Genomic DNA, 23985 nt, shown 5'->3' with positions numbered 1-23985 from the left:
GAAAAAAGTGGACGCACTGCTCCTGGAGAGAAAAGTGACCACTGTGGCCAAATGGAAAAAGATGGGGTTCCAGATTTATATGTGAAAGATAGATCTTTTAGTGCTCTATCCGATGGTTAAAACGGATATTGCGAAATGTGTTTGGGAGTCTCAATATATGGCTTGGAAAAAAGTGGACGCACTGCTCCTGGAGAGAAAAGTGACCACTGTTTCCAAATGGAAAAAGATGGGGTTCCAGATTTATATGTGAAAAATAGATATTTTAGTGCTCTATCCGATGGTAAAAACGGATATTGCGAAATGTGTTTGGGAGTCTCAATATATGGCTTGGAAAAAAGTGGACGCACTGCTCCTGGAGAGAAAAGTGACCACTGTGGCCAAATGGAAAAAGATGGGGTTCCAGATTTATATGTGAAAGATAGATCTTTTAGTGCTCTATCCGATGGTTAAAACGGATATTGCGAAATATGTTTGGGAGTCTCAATATATGGCTTGGAAAAAAGTGGACGCACTTCACCTCAAGAGAAAAGTGACCACTGTGGCCAAATGGAAAAAGATGGGGTTCCAGGTTTATATGTGAAAGATAGATCTTTTAGTGCTCTATCCGGTGGTAAAAACGGATACAGCTAAATGTGTTTGGGAGTCTCAATATATGGCTTGGAAAAAAGTGGACGCACTTCACCTCAAGAGAAAAGTGACCACTGTGGCCAAATGGAAAAAGATGGGGTTCCAGATTTATATGTGAAAGATAGATCTTTTAGTGCTCTATCCGATGGTTAAAACGGATATTGCGAAATGTGTTTGGGAGTCTCAATATATGGCTTGGAAAAAAGTGGACGCACTGCTCCTGGAGAGAAAAGTGACCACTGTGGCCAAATGGAAAAAGATGGGGTTCCAGATTTATATGTGAAAAATAGATATTTTAGTGCTCTATCCGATGGTAAAAAAGGATATTGTGAAATGTGTTTGAGAGCCTCAATATATGGGTTGGAAAAAAATGGGGGCACTGCTCATAGAGAAAAATAGAAAAGATGGGGTTCCATTCACAGAAATATCACTAAAATATTTTAAATTGAAAACGCAATCATTTAAAAAATTAACTTTTTAATAAAATTCAAAAATATTGTAAACAAAATGAGTGAATGTTTTTTAACACTTTAATTCAATAAACAAATTTTTCTCGGAAATAAACATACATACACTCAAAAAAAAGATTACTTGGATCCAAAGATTTTGACCTTCCCTTAAGTATTTTGTTATTGATTTCGAGCCAAAGATGCGGTTTCTTTAAAATAAAGAAATTTCATTTATCAAATTTTTCATTTTCTTTTCGTGGTTTATTAATAATAGTACTCATGTACAAACAAATGCCAGTTAAAAAATCCAAATTGTAAATCCAAAAACTTTAAACCAAAGACGTTAAATCCTCAAAATAAGTCTTAGCCTATATTTGAAGCGTTTTTACCTTAAACCTAAAGTTTCAATATTTCAGTTAATTTAATGAAAAACTTTTTGAAGCAAATATTATAAACTTTTAATTAAAATTTTATTATTTTAAAGAAATTTGTCCTTAATATTTTGTAAATTTCGTATCCTAAAATTTAGGTTGCGTAACCTTTAATATCACGTAAATATTTTTTTCAGTGTACTACACATTTTTTAATAAAACTTTGACGCAAATCTAAAGAAAAATCAAACTATAATTAAAATCGCAAATTTATGAAAAATTTAAACTTTTGTAAGATTATAAGAATATTAATTCATCTAACTGACAATTAATTATAAATAAATTAAAATTGGAACAAAAAACAAATAATTTCTTCAATTAAAAACTTAAAACTTAACGTATCTGCCACGTAAAGCGAGGTCTAGAATATTTCGACCAAAATTAGTAAAATTTTTAATTCAAATAGAATATTAATTAACAAGTTCCGAAGAAATCAAGTAATTCAAATAATTTGTGTTTTTATACCTTTCGTCATTACTTCGTTATTCCGGTTTTAACACATCGAAATATTGGTTTCAGACCCTATAAAGTCTATATATTCTAGGTCGTCGTGAAATGTGCGGTCGATCTACCTATCTCCGTATGGTGAAATCACACTAACTTCTGAACAAAACAAGTTATCGACTTGGAACTTGGCGTAAGTAGTTGTTATTCATGTAGGCCGGATGGTATTGCAAATGGGCCATATCAGACCACATTTAGGTATAGCCCTTATATAAACCGATCCCCAGATTTGATTTCCGCAACCTTGTGAAACACCAAATTTAAGATACGGTTAAAATTTAGTACGTGAAATTAGTGTGTGGTCTCCAACCATCATCATGTGGTCTCCAACCATCATATCAGTTCAGTATCATATCATAATTATATATAGCCCCCATATAAACCGTTATTCAAAGCCATATATTGTGACTCCCAAACACATTTAGCTGTATCCGTTTTTACCATCGGATAGAGCACTAAAAGATCTATCTTTCACATATAAATCTGGAACCCCATCTTTTCCATTTGGCCACAGTTGTCACTTTTCTCTCCAGGAGCAGTGCGTCCACTTTTTTCCAAGCCATATATTGAGACTCCCAAACACATTTCGCAATATCCGTTTTTACCATCGGATAGAGCACTAAAAGATCTATCTTTCACATATAAATCTGGAACCCCATCTTTTTCCATTTGGCCACAGTGGACACTTTTCTCTCCAGGAGCAGTGCGTCCACTTTTTTCCAAGCCATATATTGAGACTCCCAAACACATTTAGCTGTATCCGTTTTTACCATCGGATAGAGCACTAAAATATCTATCTTTCACATATAAATCTGGAACCCCATCTTTTTCCATTTGGCCACAGTGGTCACTTTTCTCTTGAGGTGAAGTGCGTCCCCTTTTTTCCAAGCCATATATTGAGACTCCCAAACACATTTAGCTGTATCCGTTTTTACCATCGGATAGAGCACTAAAATATCTATCTTTCACATATAAATCTGGAACCCCATCTTTTTCCATTTGGCCACAGTGGTCACTTTTCTCTTGAGGTGAAGTGCGTCCACTTTTTTCCAATCCATATATTGAGACTCCCAAACACATTTAGCTGTATCCGTTTTTACCATCGGATAGAGCACTAAAAGATCTATCTTTCACATATAAATCTGGAACCCCATCTTTTTCCATTTGGCCACAATAGTCACTTTTCTCTCTGTTTCGTATATGCAACATTACTCGGATTCGGAAGATTTCTGGCAAAAGGTTTTCTTTCCAATCGAAAGCTATCGTTTCAGTTTATCTTTGGTTAAAATTTGGCTTTTCTATCTATTCCCGTTTGGCCAATTTGTGCCAATTTCTACGGAGGATTATATCGCAAAAAAAAAAAATTATTCGTATATAACTCATTTTTTCACATATAGGTGGCGCTGAAACGAATTTTCATATACGGATTTATTTTCCCTTACATAGCGCCGTTTCATAACTGTTGATGAGACATGGATCCACCACTATACTCCAGAGACACAAGAACAATCCAAACAATGGACTGAAGTGTCCCAAAGAAGGTAAAAACAATTCAATCGGCTGGTAAGGTTATGGCAACGGTTTTTTGGGACTTCAAAGGTATTTTAATGATTGACTATCTGCAAATGGGTAAAACAAATTCAGAGTACTATTGCAACCTTTTGTATCAATTAAATAAATGTACAAATTCGAGAAAAACGTCCTGGCTTACAACACAAAAAAAAAATAATTTTTCATCATGTGTGTGAAAATAAATAATGGATCTCGTTATAAAATTACAAAATGAGCACCCCCTATATGTCAAATTTGGAACTAAAGTTACATTATAATGGATTTATGGTCAAAAAATAATTGTAATAAAATGCACAAAACGCGCAAATTAGTTAAGATAATATATCAAATTGTATAATATAGGTCGAACTCTATCCAAAAAGGTGTTCCAATACTCCATAACAATCATTGGTATGGAGATATAGTACCTTTTATACCTTGTGTCTCAGAAAGCAAACAAACAAGTGTGGGCTGTCAAAACCTACGGGGACTGGAAGTAGAAATCCAGATCTACTCAAGAACACAAACCTTGTGTTCCAGACCCGCTGGGGAGCCGAGATATTGACCACATTGTGTTATGGGCCACTCATCCTGGAGAGAAATTTTCAAATTTCATCCAAATGGAAATATGTGGGCTGTCAAAACCTACGGGAAATGGAAGTAGAAATCTAGATCTACTCAAAAACACAAACCTTGTGTTCCAGACCCGCTGGGGAGCCGAGATATTGACCACATTGTGTTATGGGCCACTCATCCTGGAGAGAATTTTTCAAATTTCATCCAAATGGAAATATGTGGGCTGACAAAACCAACGGGAAATGAAAGTAGAAATCTATATCTACTCAAAAACACAAACCTTGTGTTCCAGACCCGCTGGGGAGCTGAGATATTGGCCACTTTGTGTTATGGGCCACTCATCCTGGAGAGAAATTTTCAAATTTCATCCAAATGGAAATATGTGGGCTGTCAAATCCTACGGGGAATGGAAGTAGAAATCGGGATCTACTCAAAAACACAAACCTTGTGTTCCAGACCCGCTGGGGAGCCGAGATATTGGCCACTTTGCGTTATGGGCCACTCATCCTGGCGAGAAATTTTCAAATTTCATCCAAATGGAAATATGTGGGCTGTCAAAACCTACGGGAAATGGAAGTAGAAATCTAGATCTACTCAAAAACACAAACCTTGTGTTCCAGACCCGCTGGGGAGCCGAGATATTGGCCACTTTGTGTTATGGGCCACTCATCCTGGAGAGATCTCAGCTCCCCAGCGGGTCTGGAACACAAGGTTTGTGTTTTTGAGTAGATCTAGATTTCTACTTCCATTGCCCGTAGGTTTTGACAGCCCACACTTGTTTGTTTGCTTTCTGAGACACAAGGTATAAAAGGTACTATATCTCCATACCAATGATTGTTATGGAGTATTGGAACACCTTTTTGGATAGAGTTCGACCTATATTATACAATTTGATATATTATCTTAACTAATTTGCGCGTTTTGTGCATTTTATTACAATTATTTTTTGACCATAAATCCATTATAATGTAACTTCACACACATTTTTTCATCAAGACAACGCACCGGCGCACAAGAGTGTTTTAACAATGGCTAAAATCAACAACTTAAAGTACGAGTTGCCTGACCACCCACCTTATTCTCCTGATTTAGCTCCCAGTGACTTTTACTTGTTCCCAAATCTAAAAAAAATCCTTGCTGGCAAGCGTTTTACTTCAAATGAAGGTTAGGTTAGGTCAGGTTATGTGGCAGCCCGATGTATCAGGCTCACTTAGACTATTCAGTCCATTGTGATACCACAGTGGTGAACTTCTCTCTTATCACTGAGTGCTACCCGATTCTATGTTAAGCTCAATGACAATGACCTCAAATGAAGATGCAATTACAGTTTTAATTGCAAATGAATATGCAATTACAGTTGTAAACCACTATTTTGAAAATCTTGAGGAAAACTATTTTAATCAAGGGATAGGTTAGGTTAGGTTAAAGTGGCAGCCCGATTAAGATTCAGGCTCACTTAGACTATTCAGTCCATTGTGATATAATCAAGGGATGGAATTGCTAGAAAAGCGTTGGACTAAGTGTATTGAAGTTTCAGGAGATTATATTGAAAAATAAAAATATTTTTGAAAAACTAACTATTCTCTTTCATTGATAGGCTAAGAAGTGTCCAAACCGCCCTCGTATATACGAAATTGCACAAATTTAGGCCGTTAGGAAACATCAATACTAACCGTTTAGTATTACACTCAAAAAACTGCGATGCCTTCAGGGCACTAAAGCCAATTTAATTCTATTTTAGTTCATGGATTATGTGTTTGTTAAAATTTCTCCAATATAAGACAGTTTTCTCGATTTTGATAAGATTTGTGTACACTAGTTAAATGATCTAAAAAATAGGTTAATTTATACTCCGTGGTATAAAGATTTTCTGAATTCGTATTTACCACAAAATAGTTCAAAATTGTTTAAAATACAATATTTTCTAAATTAACCTACATTTTCGTTCCCGATTGGTTCACTTTTTTTGTTGAGTGTATGTTTGGTTTTTTCTTTTAGTGTATCAAAATCCTTCAGTAAATGTCAGCATCTTTGAATACAAGCTAAAGCCTTTTCAGCGTACAGAGGTTTCTTTTTATGTGTATTGATTTACAGCATTAATACCCAGTATTTTTCGGGTCTATGATTTATTAAAGAAAAATGGTTTTGTTAAAGTTCTTACCGAACTACAGATATTACAGGTCCATGATTCTCATCTTCCAACCCTTTTGTTGAAATAAGCAAATGTTAAATGTAGAAAAATAAACTCTTCTACCTTCTATTACAAGGTACATGTCGCTTTATAGACCGTTTGCAGCCACCAGTTTTCTGTTATCCTTTATATTCCCTGGAGAAGATGAGGTCTGCAGTAGTCATACGAGTCACCAAAATGAAATGAAATTGTTGCGACAATTTTAGCACATTTCTTATTAACATCACACCCATGTATCATTGTGGGCATTTCCATGTAGCTTTTTTTCAATTTTCTAATTTTATCATAAATTATGACTTTAGCACGTGTGCTCGGCAAAAACATGACCATAACCAATTGTATCTAGCCTAGCTAATCATGAAATGAATATCGGTTGACAAAAGTATAAGAAAATTGTTTAGTATATAGTGATTGAAAGAATGCTTGATTCATGCTTTTGCTAACATTAAATATTTTAGGCAAACGGGTTTCTTTACTGAGCTGATGGACATTCTTTCTCATGTTGAAAATTGTTTGTTTTCACACTTGTCTTTGTTTAAAATCATTTTGCCTCATCCTTTTTGGGGTGAATGAAGAAGCAAAAAATTAGGAAGGTGCTGGGAAAAGGGTGACTCCAGAAAATAAACGATTTCTTGCCAAAGGTATTTAGAATTGCTGCATTGTTTACTGATGACAAATATTTGATGTATGCGGAATATCCATCTAATACACAGGAAATTGAAAATATTCACAAATGGTTTCATCAAGTTTCTTAATAATGAAATCGTGCTAATACTACACCCAATTCTATTTTACATCAAAGAGACTTTCTTGATATATAAAATTACTTTTAATTAAGGATAGCGACCGTGATTTTGATGTAAATGGAAAATTTTGCTTTCAGGTTGGCTTTCCTATTTTGTTTATTTAAATTGCCCTGGAACCAATATTTGCTTAAGAAAATTAATGGCTGTTAGTTGTTTCTCATCACTCACGAATGTGCAATTTAATATAATTAGAAGAGGTTTTCATTTTTCTACAGCGTGCTTTGATACCATAAATAGGTGAAATAGACTATTAAAAATTAAAACAAAATAAAATTAACTTTACATGCAATGACAGCAATGTACTTGCATTATATTTTCTTTTTTCAGGAAGAAAATTAACACACGGTTGATTTCCTGCGAAATTTTCTTAGGTTATATACCATCCATCATTTTAGGGTTCGCTCGATATTGGGCAGATATGTCAACGTTAAGCAAAAACATGGTGCGACAAAGCCTTCACCTAACCATTCGAACACACATACCATTTCAGGCAAATATAATAAAAATACTGCCTTTAAAATGCGGGAAACATAAGACCGTAGAATTTATTTATGTAGATCTATGTTAAAACAAGTAGGGTTTAAAGTCGGGGCGACTATATTATTTGGATACCATTAGTAGTCCTACAAAATTGTCGGGAGCTATATATAAAGATTCCATTTCCACGTCCATATATTGAAATCTGGACCGATTTCGACACAATTTTTTTTACTAATGGGGCGTAGCAATCTTTTAACAAAAATGTGAGAGCTATTTCCATGCAATTTCACAAAAAAACATGTATGATTTACTGTGTGATACATATGCATTAGAGGTATGGGTAAACTTGAGGATCTTTTATCAGTAGCAATTTTACAAGGAATAATAATCTGAATCCTACCTGATACTAAGGAATGTATGCAAATTCAGTATGATTTTGAGTGGGAAGATTATTTAAAAAGTGTTCTTTTTTATATCTTCAACCAACAAACATTTTGGGTTGAATTAAGTTTGCCATTCCGTTTGTAAAGGTGAATACTATGTTCGTATTTTTCACCAAAACACTAAATTAAAAGTACAAAAATATATATGAAGACAATTATATTTTTATAAAGTCTTGTGAAATAATGAATTGAAAATATCTAAGGCATCGGTATATTGGTCCCCATCTTTTCAGGTAGTGTAAATCTAAGTGCAACTAGCGAAGTCCTTCCGTAATTTGCCGTAATATTTCATTTAAAAATTAGGAAATATATATCTCGTTGTTTATTTTGGCTTATTATTTTGAGATTTTCGTTTTTTCCAATTACGTTGAAATTTATTAAGGTCGCCATTACGTGAAAGTTGAGTAAAGCCTTACTACTTGTATTTATAGTTTAGTGGATATTGTGAATGGATTTGTTCGCAATAGATTGAACGGCAATTCGTCTGTGTGTCGGTCTGATTAATTTTTTTTATGGTACATGACAACAACTTAGAAATGTTTAAATTTCGTTTCTACATTAAAATTCTATAACAATAGTTTAACATTGTTCAAGAATTGATTGCAGTATGTAAGGTGAACGATGCGAAAATCTATTAAATAGTTTGTATTAGTCATCATTTTGTAGATTTATACTGAGCAGAAAAATATCTATGTCCGTTTTATAATACCGACAGATAAATCTATAGATTCTCAGCAAAAAAATCATCAGAATTTGTTGCAGTTTTTTCGGATTTGTGAGATATTAAACTTAACATGACAAACAAAGAAAAGCTGCGGTCTAGAATTCACGTTTGACCTTGATTCACTAAGAACATCGTTTTGATATTTCCGATTTCTACTTCATTTGTACGCAGTGTCATTGGACAAACGGATAAATAACTTAAAAATAATCTTATTTTCTGTTTGTTTATTTTTAATTTTTTTAAATACATTCAGACAGTGACTTTATGCTATAGTTCCCACACAATTATAGCATTCCACATCCAGCACATGAGCTTTTGCTTGTTTCATAGGGTCGCGTGTTGTGAAATTTTTTCACTGGGACCATGGACTCAGGCAGCAATTTTAGCAGCTTATTTTGTAAGCACGGAGCATATGTTCAAATAGCACATATTAGGGCAAATATATTTTGGCGCCAGTTACTTTAAATTAATTCCATAGAGAGTGTAATAAAAGCAATATTGTTGTTTGCATTTGGTGACGGTGACAACATCAGGGGAATATTGATGTAAAGTAATCGCTTAAGACTTACTCGCTGATGTACATGTGCACACTATACGGTAGAAAAAAGTTAAAAACATAGAACCTTTCAACCAATTAGATTAGAATTATTAGAATTCATTAAATTCGTATTTTAGAAATCCTTTGAATTTTAATTCAATTCAATTGTATTTTATTTCAATAATAGTTACAATATTCATGATATAAATTCGACAATTGAATTCAAGGGCCTTAAGGTCTAAACTTTTTTCTGCTTAAATACAATCTGAATTATGAAAGTTGCTTGGGATTAATTGCTGTTTTGAATGGAAATATTTAACGAAGACCTTTAAGAATATTTTTTTTATAAAAATACCTAAACTATCTTAAATCTACTTGTGAGGCCAGCTCGGCTAAGTGATTAATTTATGAAAAAGAACAACATTTGAGATTAGAAGTCATCATATTGATTTTGTCAGCCACTAAGTCGATATTAGCATCTTGGTACAGTACCACAGTTGGGAATAATCTGATACGATTGTAAATTTATTTTAGTACTTTATTCTGTACAACTTGCAATTTTCTTATATGAATACATACAGGCGCTGCATAAAAAATACGGCTTGAAAAATATCTTTCAATATTAACATTTTGATTTCTAAGTTCAAAGCCGAAGTTCTGCTAATAAAAGCGTAAAGAGTTCTTATAAGTACAATATATTACATTTATTAACGATATAGGAAATACACTAATCAAAAAATTGCGTTCAATAATCCTAAACGGACGGTTACAAAATGAAACGGAAACGTTCACAAAAAATTAAAACGGAATGTTCGCGATTTCGTCCACGGGTGTTCACGAACGTTTCATAAACGACATTCGTGTTTCTTTGGCCATGAAGGCTTAAAAGAATCGTTAGACGTTGTTATGGCAAGTCCGTCGCTGGTGCAATGTGCTAAGGCGACTGTTAACGCGTATGGTGCAGAAAAGACAGGTTCGAGTCACGGTAGGGGAAATGTGTTTTTTTTTTAATTTTGTTTATAAAGATCATGAACGCTGATTCAGTGTTGCCAGGTTGGGGGTTTTCCCCCAAATTTAGGGGTTTTTTACACGTTTAGGGGGATTTTTAGGGGTAACATTTATTTGGGGGGATTTTTGGGAGTAAAAGAAAATATCTTCGATCTTATAAAGGGAGCAATTCTCAACAAAATTTGGAACAATTCTGGCATGAATTTTGAGAAAAAATAGGGGAAGTCAACCCATATTCTTAAATACAAGCAAGTATGCAATGACATTCTTTTTTAAACGCATCTGTTGAAGGGGCATTTTTAATATTTGATACAATTAAAAACAAAGTTAGGTTAGGTGGCGGCCCGATGTATCAGGCTCACTTAGACTCACTTAGGGACCTCCTTAGACTCACTTAGGGACCTCCTTTTTATAGCCGAGTACGAACGGCGTTCCACATTGCAGTGCAACCACTTAGAGAAGCGTTGAAACCCTCAGAAATGTCACCAGCATTACTGAGGTGTTACTTTTTGGTGTTCTGTTGAAGCAGGAATCGAACCCGAATTTGTGACAAGTGGTGTAATGAATTTATCTAATGATTTTTATTTACTTCAAAGGAAAATTTTTAGCATAAAAAAACTTATTTTGTCTAAAATTTTGTTCCTCAGAAAAAATCTTCTTTCAGTTTGTGTTAAATTTAATTTTTATAGTGTATCACTACAGGATTTTTAACGAAATTTTGGGTCTCTTTTTGTACTTTTTACATACTTTTTGGGGGTTTTTGAAAAACGTCTAGACCAATTTAGGGGGTTTCTTCTTAAGATTTGGGGGGAAGAATCAAAAATTACCTGGCAACACTGGTCCGATTGACCCCCGTCTGTTCTCAGTTTGACTACAAATGTGTGTTGATTCACTTTCATCAACGTATCGTTTTTAATGACCACGCCGTTCATGATTTTTTCTATGGGTGTATGGTCTTTAAAAATCAATGTTTTGTCTAGCATTAAGCCTAAGTATTTAACACTATTTTCCCATTCGACTTCCTTATTGTTAACAATTATATTTGTTTGGGGTAAAAAATATTCATTCCTTTCCCTTGTTAAAAATATCCCTTGACATTTGTCTGAATTTACAACTATCATCCCATTCATTGAATTTATTGGCCTAATAGTGATTAATTTCTAATAGCAAGGTAATTATTACGTATGGAGAGAATAACATAATATTAGCATATGATGTACACTCATAAGTGAACTCCCATTGCCGTCTATTTGACTACGGAACAACTGTTATCAAACTAATTGTAATAGAAACATTACCATATGAAGAATAGAGACATTCTTTTATGAAGAAGATTTTAACTCATCCTTGGAAGTAAAATGATTTACTATAGGCACAAAAAATATAAAATTACATTTAGAGCAGACCATTGCACCACGGAGCCACCGTGGTGCGATGGTTAGCATGCCCGCCTTGCATACACAAGGTCGTGGGTTCGATTCCTGCTTCGACCGAACACTAAAAAGTTTTTCAGCGGTGGATTATCCCACCTCAGTAATGCTGGTGACATTTCTGAGGGTTTCAAAGCTTCTCTAAGTGGTTTCACTGCAATGTGGAACGCCGTTCGGACTCGGCTATAAAACCTAACCTTTGTGTCTTACTCGCGTTTGGAATTGTCCAACATTCATATTATACTATATAAATATAGCTATCGATACTTCTCCGATTCGTTCAAGTTAAATAATTATTGTGGTCTCCCACGTGGTTTCTTCATAAGATGGAAATGGTGATGCTTTGAACTTTAAACTTCCTTAGATTTGTCACTTTTACGTTCAAGTATTTCGTAACATTATTTAAAACAACAAGTAGCCCTGATATATACCATAATAATCCACGACAACACGAAAAACATTTGAGGAGTTCGTATATTAATGAACCATGATCGATGTTGATTAATGGCGAACCAAAGACACGATTACACCAAATGGACTTTTTGTCCGTTGCTTGACAAAGCGCAAATGAACTCATACTCATGAAAATAAAACGACCTTTAAAATGCGTAAAGCTCAAACACAAAAAGGCGAACGGAATATTACGTACAAACGTAGTAAAGCAAAAGTGAATGACCATAATGATTGGATCCCTCTTGCAAGTCACGCTGTAGACACACCACATGGACTATATAATGATTATGGCCAGCAATACAATTGTGTTCACACTCCCTCTCAAGTGGAGAAAATTCTATTTTTATTATTAATAACAATAATAAACACATTTCATAGTGTTATTTTCCCCAATTTTTGTTATTGTTCAAAATTTCATAAAAACTCAGGAAGGGATCATTGAAAGCACTTGCTCGTCTGCGACACACACTCAAAGTGCTATTAAAATATATTAGTGTTGTGGACCTAAGATTTGTGAATAGATGTAATATAACAAAATATTATTAATACGGTTGATAATGTAAATTTTGCATTTATGGCATTACAAGTTATCGTAGAAGCATTTTAATGTTTTCATTAAAGGGAGTCATTGAATGGAAATCAGTATTGAAAATCTGATTTCCATTCAAACGTAATAAAAACGTGCTGGTACTGTTTACGTGACTCTCTTAATATTTGACCCAATAGACAATTTGCAGTTTTTTTTTTTTTTTGAAAAAATATGAATGAAAATGTTTTTTCATTGTGAGTGCAATTTATGAATGGATTTAATTGCATATCTTTCTCCACAGGATTTTGTATAAAAGTAATAAAATTATAGTTAAAGGAGAAACGTAGCTTGGTGGCGGTTGTCCAGACACTGCTGCAGTAAAATCCAGGAGGTCAACGCCTTGGTTTACATTAGTGTACCAATCTTAATGGCTGGTTATACATCCAAAAACGGCTCGTAAGTGTATCGTTGCGTGTCAGCAATTTTTTTGATAAACGACATACAAACGATTCCAAACGGTAGCATAAAGTAAACGTATCGTAAGATTCAGAAAAAGCAAAAAAATTTCGTCTCGTTCTCGTATCAGCCAATAAAGCCCAAACATCATCGTCCTTGAGAGTTTCTTGGTTCAATTAGGCTAAACGCGATGCCGGGGTTAAATTTGCCTTCAATATTGGTTATGCTGTCGATAAAATAAGTTGCAACACATTTAATAAATGTGTTTTTGCACTGTCTTCTATGTAGATAACTAGTTTATTCCAATCTCGGTCTTCCTTCCCGTCTAATTATTTCCCAATCAAAAAACTGGCTTCAGAAATTCCGAATTCTCTAAGATTGCTTTCTGTCCCACTTAAGTCACACATTGTTCCTGCTAGTACCGCTCTCTCAACTGCTTATATTGACTGTTTCCTGATTGTCCCTATCACCTACTTGCTATGTTTGTGTCAGTGACTATCCTTTTTATTGTACCCAAGTGAAATAATTCTACTTGGCGCTTTAAATATCCATACAAAACTCTCATTAGAATTCATAAACGCAAATGCCCACTGTCACATTTTTTACTTGATCTTCCTTCGTAAATGCGCCGGTTTATACTATTTGGTAGGTAGTATGAAACAGAATTTCTTTCAAATAATTATGCTCCAAATAGAGAAATCACTTCGATTGTCATTTGGCGTATTATAAAGGGTGATTCTTTTGAGGTTAGGATTTTCATGCATTAGTATTTGACAGATCACGTGGGATTTCAGACATGGTGTCAAAGAGAAAGATGCTCAGTATGCTTTGACATTTCATCATGAATAGACTTACTAACGAGCCACAACGTCGAATTTTCAGTGAATGGGCCCTAGAAAAGTTGGCAGAAAATCCGCTTTTTTATCGACAAATTTTGTTCAGCGATGAGGCTCATTTCTGGTTGAATGGCTACGTAAATAAGCAAAATTGCCGCATGTGGAGTGAAGAGCAACCAGAAGCCGTTCAAGAACTGCCCATGCATCCCGAAAAATGCACTGTTTGGTGTGGTTTGTACGCTGGTGGAATCATTGGACCGTATTTTTTCAAAGATGCTGTTGGACGCAACGTTACGGTGAATGGCGATCGCTATCGTTCGATGCTAACAAACTTTTTGTTGCCAAAAATAAAAGAACTGAACTTGGTTGACATGTGGTTTCAACAAGATGGCGCTACATGCCACACAGCTCGCGATTCTATGGCCATTTTGAGGGAAAACTTCGGAGAACAATTCATCTCAAGAAATGGACCGGTAAGTTGGCCACCAAGATCATGCGATTTGACGCCTTTAGACTATTTTTTGTGGGGCTACGTCAAGTCTAAAGTCTACAGAAATAAGCCAGCAACTATTCCAGCTTTGGAAGACAACATTTCCGAAGAAATTCGGGCTATTCCGGCCGAAATGCTCGAAAAAGTTGCCCAAAATTGGACTTTCCGAATGGACCACCTAAGACGCAGCCGCGGTCAACATTTAAATGAAATTATCTTCAAAAAGTAAATGTCATGGACCAATCTAACGTTTCAAATAAAGAACCGATGAGATTTTGCAAATTTTATGCGTTTTTTTTTAAAAAAAAGTTATCAAGCTCTTAACAAATCACCCTTTACATCCAGTATGTGAATGAGATGTTATTAGAGAATTTGATTTCTTAGTCATTGTCGAACTAACTTTGTCATATTAATGTCCTTGGTACAATATTGATGTCCTCTATTGCAGTTCACATTTCCAATAGTGCTTCATGGACTATGAACAATTTCAAAACTTGTCCCCAAAATGTATGTTTAAATATCTCCGAAGGCAAATTCAGCGATTTGCGATTCCGAATATCGGAAGAAGTAAACACCCCGAAATGCGTAGTTTGGTCATAGGTTCAATACCATTTACCAGCTTTTGAGTAAACGTCTCCATATTAAAAGGAAAAGTAATTTTGTATGTTTGTATACCAAACAGACATCGACAGAACACACTGTGGGTGACTGATGAATAAATGAATATGAATGACAACAAATACCACAATATCAAAGACAATGAAAATGATGACATTATTTAATATGCATCAAAACCTACATAAATAATCAAACGATCAAATTTACACCTCTTGTCGCATTTCGAAAAATATCAATTTCCATGATAGGGAAAAAAACAAACGACAATAAAACCCCAAGCAAATGTGAAAATATTACGAATGACAGAAGGCATATTCATGTGTATGCATATATCTTCGCACTCCTTCCGACTACAGGAGTACAATTCAAAATGTATGTGTTATTAAATATGAAAAATATGTTTGAAAATCGATACACAAGTCCCGGGGATGTTGGTTGTACTGGGTGCCAGAAGGGCAGCAAACATTCATGAATATGATGTTGGTTTGTTCGGCTTCGAGTCCCAAAAAATGCAGTAGAGCTGAACAACTGTGACACAAAATTTATGAATTATGATTGACAAGTGTTGATATTTAATGAAATTTCCAAACCATAAAAATTCTCTCCGTCTCAACTTTTATGACATTCGTCAAAACGAACAGTCTAAAATGCGATCCGATAAAACTATCTCCAAACACTCTGCAGCTCGCGCATTTACACACACACACACTCAGCGCCGTTATTTATATGTGCAGTCAGTAGATTCTGTGGAGAAAATGGATATTCTATAATTTAAAATATTTCTCGATTAGAATTTACAGATGTTAGTAGCGGTTACCGACACTAATTATTTTCTAAAAATGCATTTTTAAAAGACACTCGTAAAAAGGCATAGGAAAACAGTGGAAATCATGTCGGCCGATATTATCAAAGAGACACACGCCAAGGAGGATCACCTCAATGGAAACTCCAAAGTTGAAGTTATTGTTGGACCGAAATCCGACAAGACCTTAACTAAAAATATCGACACCAAAGACGATTCATTACGTAAGAGGACTTCACTCATCATAGTACCGCAAAAGGATTCATCCACTGAACATGAGGATCACACAATTATTGATCACAACATGAGCTCTTCCACAATCGATGCAGAGAATTGCAATGAACTCATTACCGATGGCAAACAATCCTTGAGTAAATCTTATGATTCTTCCATATGTTCACATCACTCTTCTGCTGACGAAGAGGATCTAAATGAGCATAAGTGTGCAACCAATAAAACGAAGCTAACTAATCGCAATTCTCTGGTCAGTGTGGATAGTTGTGTGACACGTTCCAGTAGCTCTTCATCGTCGTCAGAGAGTACCTCATCGGGAGACGATGTTCCCCTCGATGATTACCATGATCTGGAGAATGGCAATGTTATAGATGAACTTGAAGCTGAACGCAAGAATTGCATTTCGAATTCTTCGTCCTGCATCGATGACTATTCGCTGAGGGAAAAGTTACACAATTACGTTAATGCCAAACAGGAAAGAAGCATGAGTGGTGCAGAGGCTGAAGGTGGTGGTAGTTCCACCGACATAGATGAGGGTAATATCGACGGTGATGAAATGGTTTCACAACCCTGTATTCTGTCATTGCCTTGTGACGCTTTGTTGAGTCCTCAGGAGGCTCCCATGGGTAGGCGTTATGCTGAAGTAGCTCAATTTAAGGGTAATAAACGGTAAGTAGAACATGAAGTATATGGTACATACACTCAAAAAAAAGTGAACTCTCTATTTCACTAAAGCCAATTTAACTTTATTTTAGTTCTTGGAATTATTATGTTTGGAGCAAGTTTCCTTTACTCTAATAATTTTTTGAGTACGTTAGTTAAATTAACTAAAACCGAGGAAAAAAATATACTCAAATGAAGCATAAAGATTAACTAAATTCGTGTCTTCCACAAAATAGTTCAGAATTTCTTTAAATTGGTAAATTTTACTAAAAATGCGTCCATCATGAACTTCGTATGTCACTAACGACATTCTTGCAATTTTGAACTCCAAGTTTTTCCTTGAAACTACAAAATTTTCTTTAACAAGTGAAAAAACTTAGTTATGTGTAATAAATTTTCTTGAATTTGTCGAAAAATATTTACTAATTTTTATGACATCGGCGTGATGCCAACGGGTGTTATACTGTTTAGTTAAAATTTTCTATAAATATTAAAAATTTTCTAAAATTAACCGAAAGTTTTCTCCCTGGTGGGTTCACTGTTTTTTCAGTGTACAAAATGTTTTAAAGACGGTCTAGTGGTGAATATTACAACTTAATTATTTTATAATTAGAATGAAACGGGAGGCAACTAACACTAGTGTGTAGTAAAATGAAATTTAAATAAGTGCAGAAAAACGAAGTTTTCATTTGACGTTAAAAATTTTTCTTTAAAAGCAAATAGAAAGGTTGAAGGGCAATCATTGAATCACTTCGGGCTTATTTGCTCTAAAAGAAATAAATTTACACAAAAAGGGAATTTCGTTCTGGAGGAGGTTGAAGCGGGAATCGAACTATTGCACCACGGTGGCTCCCAAAAAATAATTTGGGTATATAAGGGAATTAAAAATTTAATTCTACTTGAGAGAAATTTTCAGTAGATAAACCCTCAATCCGCCTTTGGAACAATCTCCCAACTAAATTACAACTAGTAAGCAACACACTACAATTCAAAAAATATTATTTTTTTTTTATTTTACATAATGAATAATTTTGTCGAATTCATAATGTACATTTTGTATTATTTAATATGTGTGGATTTTATGTCTCAGAAATATTAAAATCATAGTTTCAACAATTTTATACAAATCATGAACATACATGTAACTCAGAAATATTAAAATCATTGCTTCAAAAATTTTTACATGTAACTAAAAGTATATAATCTAGTGCTATAATTTATAAGATTTAATATATTGTTGTGTTAGGCTGTTATAACCACAAATAAATAAATAAATAAAATAAAATAAATAAAACCATGTGATAAAGAAGTATATTCGATCCTTGAGTCATATCAATTTATTTAAACAAAAAAACAAATCTGTGCAAGTGATTTGCAATTTATAAATGTCCAAGAAGAACTCAAAAGCATTTATTTTATCATCCCATGAACATCGTTTGCAATATTCTTTTCGCTGGGTGCGTGATAAAAATCTAACATTTTTGTTTTATGTCTTTTACAGACAGTGAAAATATTTGACCATGGACAAATTGCCTCAGCTTGGTGTACTTGTGAATTGTTCATAAGGAATGTAGTATTGCATAGTGAACGAAAATTTTGGACAAACGAAATTCCCATTTGTTACATTCTATCTATTTAAAACAAATAACAGCGTTGCAACGATTGTCTCTAATCTTTTTGATTTACTTTTAAAGAAAAAACTTTTGAGTCAAAAGAAATCTTCGCTTGTCTGAAGATTCGTTTCTTAGAAAAGAAAACTTTTCTTTCAGTGTAGCTATGAAAATTAGCCTCAGCGCATAACGGTATCTTAGATGTTCGTTCGAGGCAAGAATTACGCTTAATATAAACGAAATCGACTGGAAACGAAATGTAATTATTGTAAAGGGTGATTTGTTAAGAGCTTGATAACTTTTTAAAAAAAAAAAAACGCATAAAATTTGCAAAATCTCATCGGTTCTTTATTTGAAACGTTAGATTGGTCCATGACATTTACTTTTTGAAGATAATTTCATTTAAATGTTGACCGCGGCTGCGTCTTAGGTGGTCCATTCGGAAAGTCCAATTTTGGGCAACTTTTTCGAGCATTTCGGCCGGAATAGCCCGAATTTCTTCGGAAATGTCTTCCAAAGCTGGAATAGTTGCTGGCTTATTTCTGTAGACTTTAGACTTGACGTAGCCCCACAAAAAATAGTCTAAAGGCGTCAAATCGCATGATCTTGGTGGCCAACTTACCGGTCCATTTCTTGAGATGAATTGTTCTCCGAAGTTTTCCCTCAAAATGGCCATAGAATCGCGAGCTGTGTGGCATGTAGCGCCATCTTGTTGAAACCACATGTCAACCAAGTTCAGTTCTTCCATTTTTGGCAACAAAAAGTTTGTTAGCATCGAACGATAGCGATCGTCATTCACCGTAACGTTGCGTCCAACAGCATCTTTGAAAAAATACGGTCCAATGATTCCACCAGCGTACAAACCACACCAAACAGTGCATTTTTCGGGATGCATGGGCAGTTCTTGAACGGCTTCTGGTTGCTCTTCACTCCAAATGCGGCAATTTTGCTTATTTACGTAGCCATTCAACCAGAAATGAGCCTCATCGCTGAACAAAATTTGTCGATAAAAAAGCGGATTTTCTGCCACTGATTTTGGTAATAAAATTCAATGATTTGCAAGCGTTGCTCGTTAGTAAGTCTATTCATGATGAAATGTCAAAGCATACTGAGCATCTTTCTCTTTGACACCATGTCTGAAATCCCACGTGATCTGTCAAATACTAATGCATGAAAATCCTAACCTCAAAAGAATCACCCTTTATAAAGGGTGATTTGTTAAGAGCTTGATAACTTTTTTTTTTAAAAAAACGCATAAAATTTGCAAAATCTCATCGGTTCTTTATTTGAAACGTTAGATTGGTCCATGACATTTACTTTTTGAAGATAATTTCATTTAAATGTTGACCGCGGCTGCGTCTTAGGTGGTCCATTCGGAAAGTCCAATTTTGGGCAACTTTTTCGAGCATTTCGGCCGGAATAGCCCGAATTTCTTCGGAAATGTCTTCCAAAGCTGGAATAGTTGCTGGCTTATTTCTGTAGACTTTAGACTTGACGTAGCCCCACAAAAAATAGTCTAAAGGCGTCAAATCGCATGATCTTGGTGGCCAACTTACCGGTCCATTTCTTGAGATGAATTGTTCTCCGAAGTTTTCCCTCAAAATGGCCATAGAATCGCGAGCTGTGTGGCATGTAGCGCCATCTTGTTGAAACCACATGTCAACCAAGTTCAGTTCTTCCATTTTTGGCAACAAAAAGTTTGTTAGCATCGAACGATAGCGATCGCCATTCACCGTAACGTTGCGTCCAACAGCATCTTTGAAAAAATACGGTCCAATGATTCCACCAGCGTACAAACCACACCAAACAGTGCATTTTTCGGGATGCATGGGCAGTTCTTGAACGGCTTCTGGTTGCTCTTCACTCCAAATGCGGCAATTTTGCTTATTTACGTAGCCATTCAACCAGAAATGAGCCTCATCGCTGAACAAAATTTGTCGATAAAAAAGCGGATTTTCTGCCAACTTTTCTAGGGCCCATTCACTGAAAATTCGACGTTGTGGCAGATCGTTCGGCTATTCATGATGAAATGTCAAAGCATACTGAGCATCTTTCTCTTTGACACCATGTCTGAAATCCCACGTGATCTGTCAAATACTAATGCATGAAAATCCTAACCTCAAAAGAATCACCCTTTAGTTAGTACAAAAATAAAGTAATAAGTTTTGTTTTATTATTAAAAAAATCCAAATATCGTTTTCAGCTCATCCACTCGTGAAATCTATTTAAATTAAAATCGGGAGTTAGGTCTATATTTCATATGGAACGATGTAATCCATCCTTGGTACGGGACATATATTTCGCAAATCTAAGAGAACACTAAATTTCATAAATTTTGTTGAAATTATGTTGGGATATTATAGTAAGGTTGCAACAGAATAATCTAAGGATTTTAGCCTACTCAAATGTCTATCATAATGAAAACCATATGGCGTTTCTATCCTGTATACAATCATTTTATATTCGTTCCAATAAATTAAAAACTAAATCATCAATTATTGTGGCAAATAGTAGAAATAGATTTCAAACTGGGGATCCATAAACAAAAGTTTTGACACATTACTTGTTTTTATAAATCGTAGGGGCACCATTTTATGGCATTTCTCCATGATGACTGGAGAACCCTTTCAATGTATTTTTGAAATATCACTCAGAATTAATCAATATTTCATGAAAATCCCACAAACTGGAATTGCTTGGTGTTCGTACGACATGAAATCATTAATCACTGTTGACAAACTCGTAATGTCAAAATGCAATATGTCACAAGTTAGCCTTTTGACTTTCAGAATGTAAACGTGATAGAATAAATACTTTTTTATGAGTTACACACTTTCTTCTCTCCTTTTCAGCCTCACATCACAAATTTTATGTTCAAATAAACAATTTTATAGGGCATCATTCGATTTTCATTTTGATTCGTACCAAAAAAGTATTCAAAACAATCGTAAAATTTTCTGAAACTCATCATAAATTTAAGAGGCAATTTGTTATCACAACTTCCTGTAACCGCTAGTTTTAAGAACTCTGTTTTTATTGTAATCAAATTTTTCAAACAGAATATGTTTCGGAGTACAGATGTGCGCGTGATGGTAATTTAATTTACACTCACCCATACTCATAATGTGAAAATTCGTAATCGCAAACTTAAAAGTTAGTTTGCGTCTATTCTTGCAACTCAGGGTTTTACCGCCACTGATAGACTTTGATTTCTGACATCCCGTGTAAAAATTGGGGGATCTGATTTGATATGGTTAGATCTGAGCCAAGATATGGTCAGATCTGAGCAGATCCGAAAAATGGTTATATCTGGTCAGATCTAAATACTATGAAATTGGATCTGATCAGATCTCAAAAATGAGACACATCTAATCAGATCTAATTTGATATAATTGTATATTATTTGATACAATTGTATCTTTCGAGATCTTTCAACACATAAAAGCCCATAATTTGTATATAAAATGAGGTCAATTGTTTTATTTAATAATACAGACAAAAAGTATGTGCATAATAAATATGTTTAATTTAAATTGATCCATCAAAGCTATTTAAGAGTATTGACAGTTGAGTTAGAGTGTTGTCCAAGGGTTTTTTCGTTTGTTTCTTCTGCTTTGGACTTCGACACGCGACTAAAGTATTACAGCGTTAAGACAATCTGCAATGAAATTAAGTAAAAAAACAATTATTAAACAAATATAGGAATAAACAAATATGGGAATATATTGAACTATGTAAGAAAGTATTAGTATTGTTTTGGGTCATTCTTCTTTAAGTTGCAATAAAAATTGCCATATAATTTTATGTTGCTTTTAATACTCACATTTAAAGTGTATTCGGGATTAGGTTAGGTATAGCGATAGGCTGTTATTTTAGGCTCATACATACTATTCAGACCATCATGACATCACAGTGATCAACATCTTACTTATCACTGACTGCTGCTCGATTCAATAATTAGCTCAATAACATGGGACCTCCTTGTTATAATCGAGTCCTATCGGCATTTCACGTTGCGCTGAAACAACTTAGAGAATCTTTGAAGCAGAAATGTCACCAACATTACTACGAGGAGATAATCCAACGCCGAAATAATTTTTGGTGTTGATCGGAACTGGGATTGAACCCGTGACCTTTTGAATGCAAGGCGGGCCAGTAGACCACTGAGGTTTCCTTTTTTTCCAAATCTAGAAAATAGTAAAACAATATGAAAATGACTACTAAGGAAATAACAAATACAATCTACTTACCTACATAACCTTCGCAATAAAGGGAACGATATACACTTTATCAAAGGAACACATTTAAAACAATTATATTAAATTTCTTAATTTTCTCAGCTAGTCTTGCGTTATATTTTTTTAGAAGTGATGCCCCTGACGGCGTTGACATTTGACATAATGACATTGAGGTTTAGACGTGTATTTCAAAAATCTTTTTAACTTGTTCATGAATTTTATACCCTGCTCCACACTGTGGAACAGGGTATTATAAGTTAGTGCATATGTTTGCAACACCCAGAAGGAGACGAGATAGACACATGGTGTCTTTGGCAAAAATGCTCAGGGTGGGCTCTTGAGTCGATCCGTGAACACATTTTTGTAATCAAAGTCTAGGTCGCAGTTTTAGTCCAATCGACTTCAAATTTGGCACAAGTATGTGTTTTGGCTCAGAATAGATCCCTATTGATTTTGAAATCGGTGATGAAGAAATCGGTTCAGATTTAGATATAGCTCCCATATATATATTTCGCCCGATATGGACTTATATGGCCCCAGAAGCCAGAGTTTTAACCTAATTTGCTTAAAATTTTGCACAGGGAGTAGAATTGGCATTGTAGCTATGCGTGCCAAATTTGGTTGAAATCGGTTCAGATTTAGATATAGCTCCCATATATAGCTTTCGGCCGATTTACACTCATTTGACCATAGAGGCCAATTTTTTTGCTCCGATTTAGTTGAAATTTTGCACAGGGAGTAGAATTAGCATTGTAGCTATGCGTGCCAAATTTGGTTGAAATCGGTTCAGATTTAGCACAAGAAGAACAATTAGTACTGTAGTCAAGTGTGCCAAATTTTATTGAAATCGGTTCAGATTGAGATATAGCTCCCATATATATCTTTCGCCCGACATGGACTAATACGGTCCCAGAAGCCAGAGTTTTACCCCAATTTGGTTGAAATTTTGCACAGGGAGTAGAATTAGCATTGTAGCTATGTGTGCCAAATTTGGTTGAAATCGGTTCATATTTAGATATAGCTCCCATATATAGCTTTCGGCCGATTTACACTCATTTGACCATAGAGGCCAATTTTTTTGCTCCGATTTAGTTGAAATTTTGCACAGGGAGTAGAATTAGCATTGTAGCTATGCGTGCCAAATTTGGTTGAAATCGGTTCAGATTTAGATATATCTCCCATATATAGCTTTCGCCCGATTTACACTCATATGACCACAGAGGCCAATTTTTAACTCCGATTTAGTTGAAATTTTGCACAGGGAGTAGAATTAGCATTATTGCTATGCGTGTCAAATT

General features: G+C 34.8%; 1 protein-coding gene across 9 annotated transcripts in view; it reads left to right on the top strand.

Moving 5' to 3' along the window:
• The window catches only part of spri (Src homology 2 domain-containing protein sprint), a 996502-nt gene that overhangs the window by 685755 nt on the left and 286762 nt on the right, over positions 1–23985 (top strand). Inside the window, exon 2 of one of the 9 annotated variants that reach the window (XM_075299539.1) lies at positions 15941–16845. The exons of 7 other annotated variants lie outside the window; for them this stretch is intronic. In XM_075299539.1, the coding sequence (XP_075155654.1) occupies positions 16031–16845 (815 nt within the window). In that variant the 5' untranslated portion in view covers positions 15941–16030. Of the gene's footprint in view, positions 1–15931; positions 16846–23985 lie in introns of all 9 variants that reach the window. One more of the 9 variants, XM_075299538.1, reaches the window with a different exon arrangement.

Source organism: Haematobia irritans, chromosome 3, assembly GCF_050003625.1.
Source record: "Haematobia irritans isolate KBUSLIRL chromosome 3, ASM5000362v1, whole genome shotgun sequence".
Taxonomy (NCBI): Eukaryota; Metazoa; Arthropoda; class Insecta; order Diptera; family Muscidae; genus Haematobia; species Haematobia irritans.
This window is presented reverse-complemented; position numbering and strand designations above follow the sequence as displayed.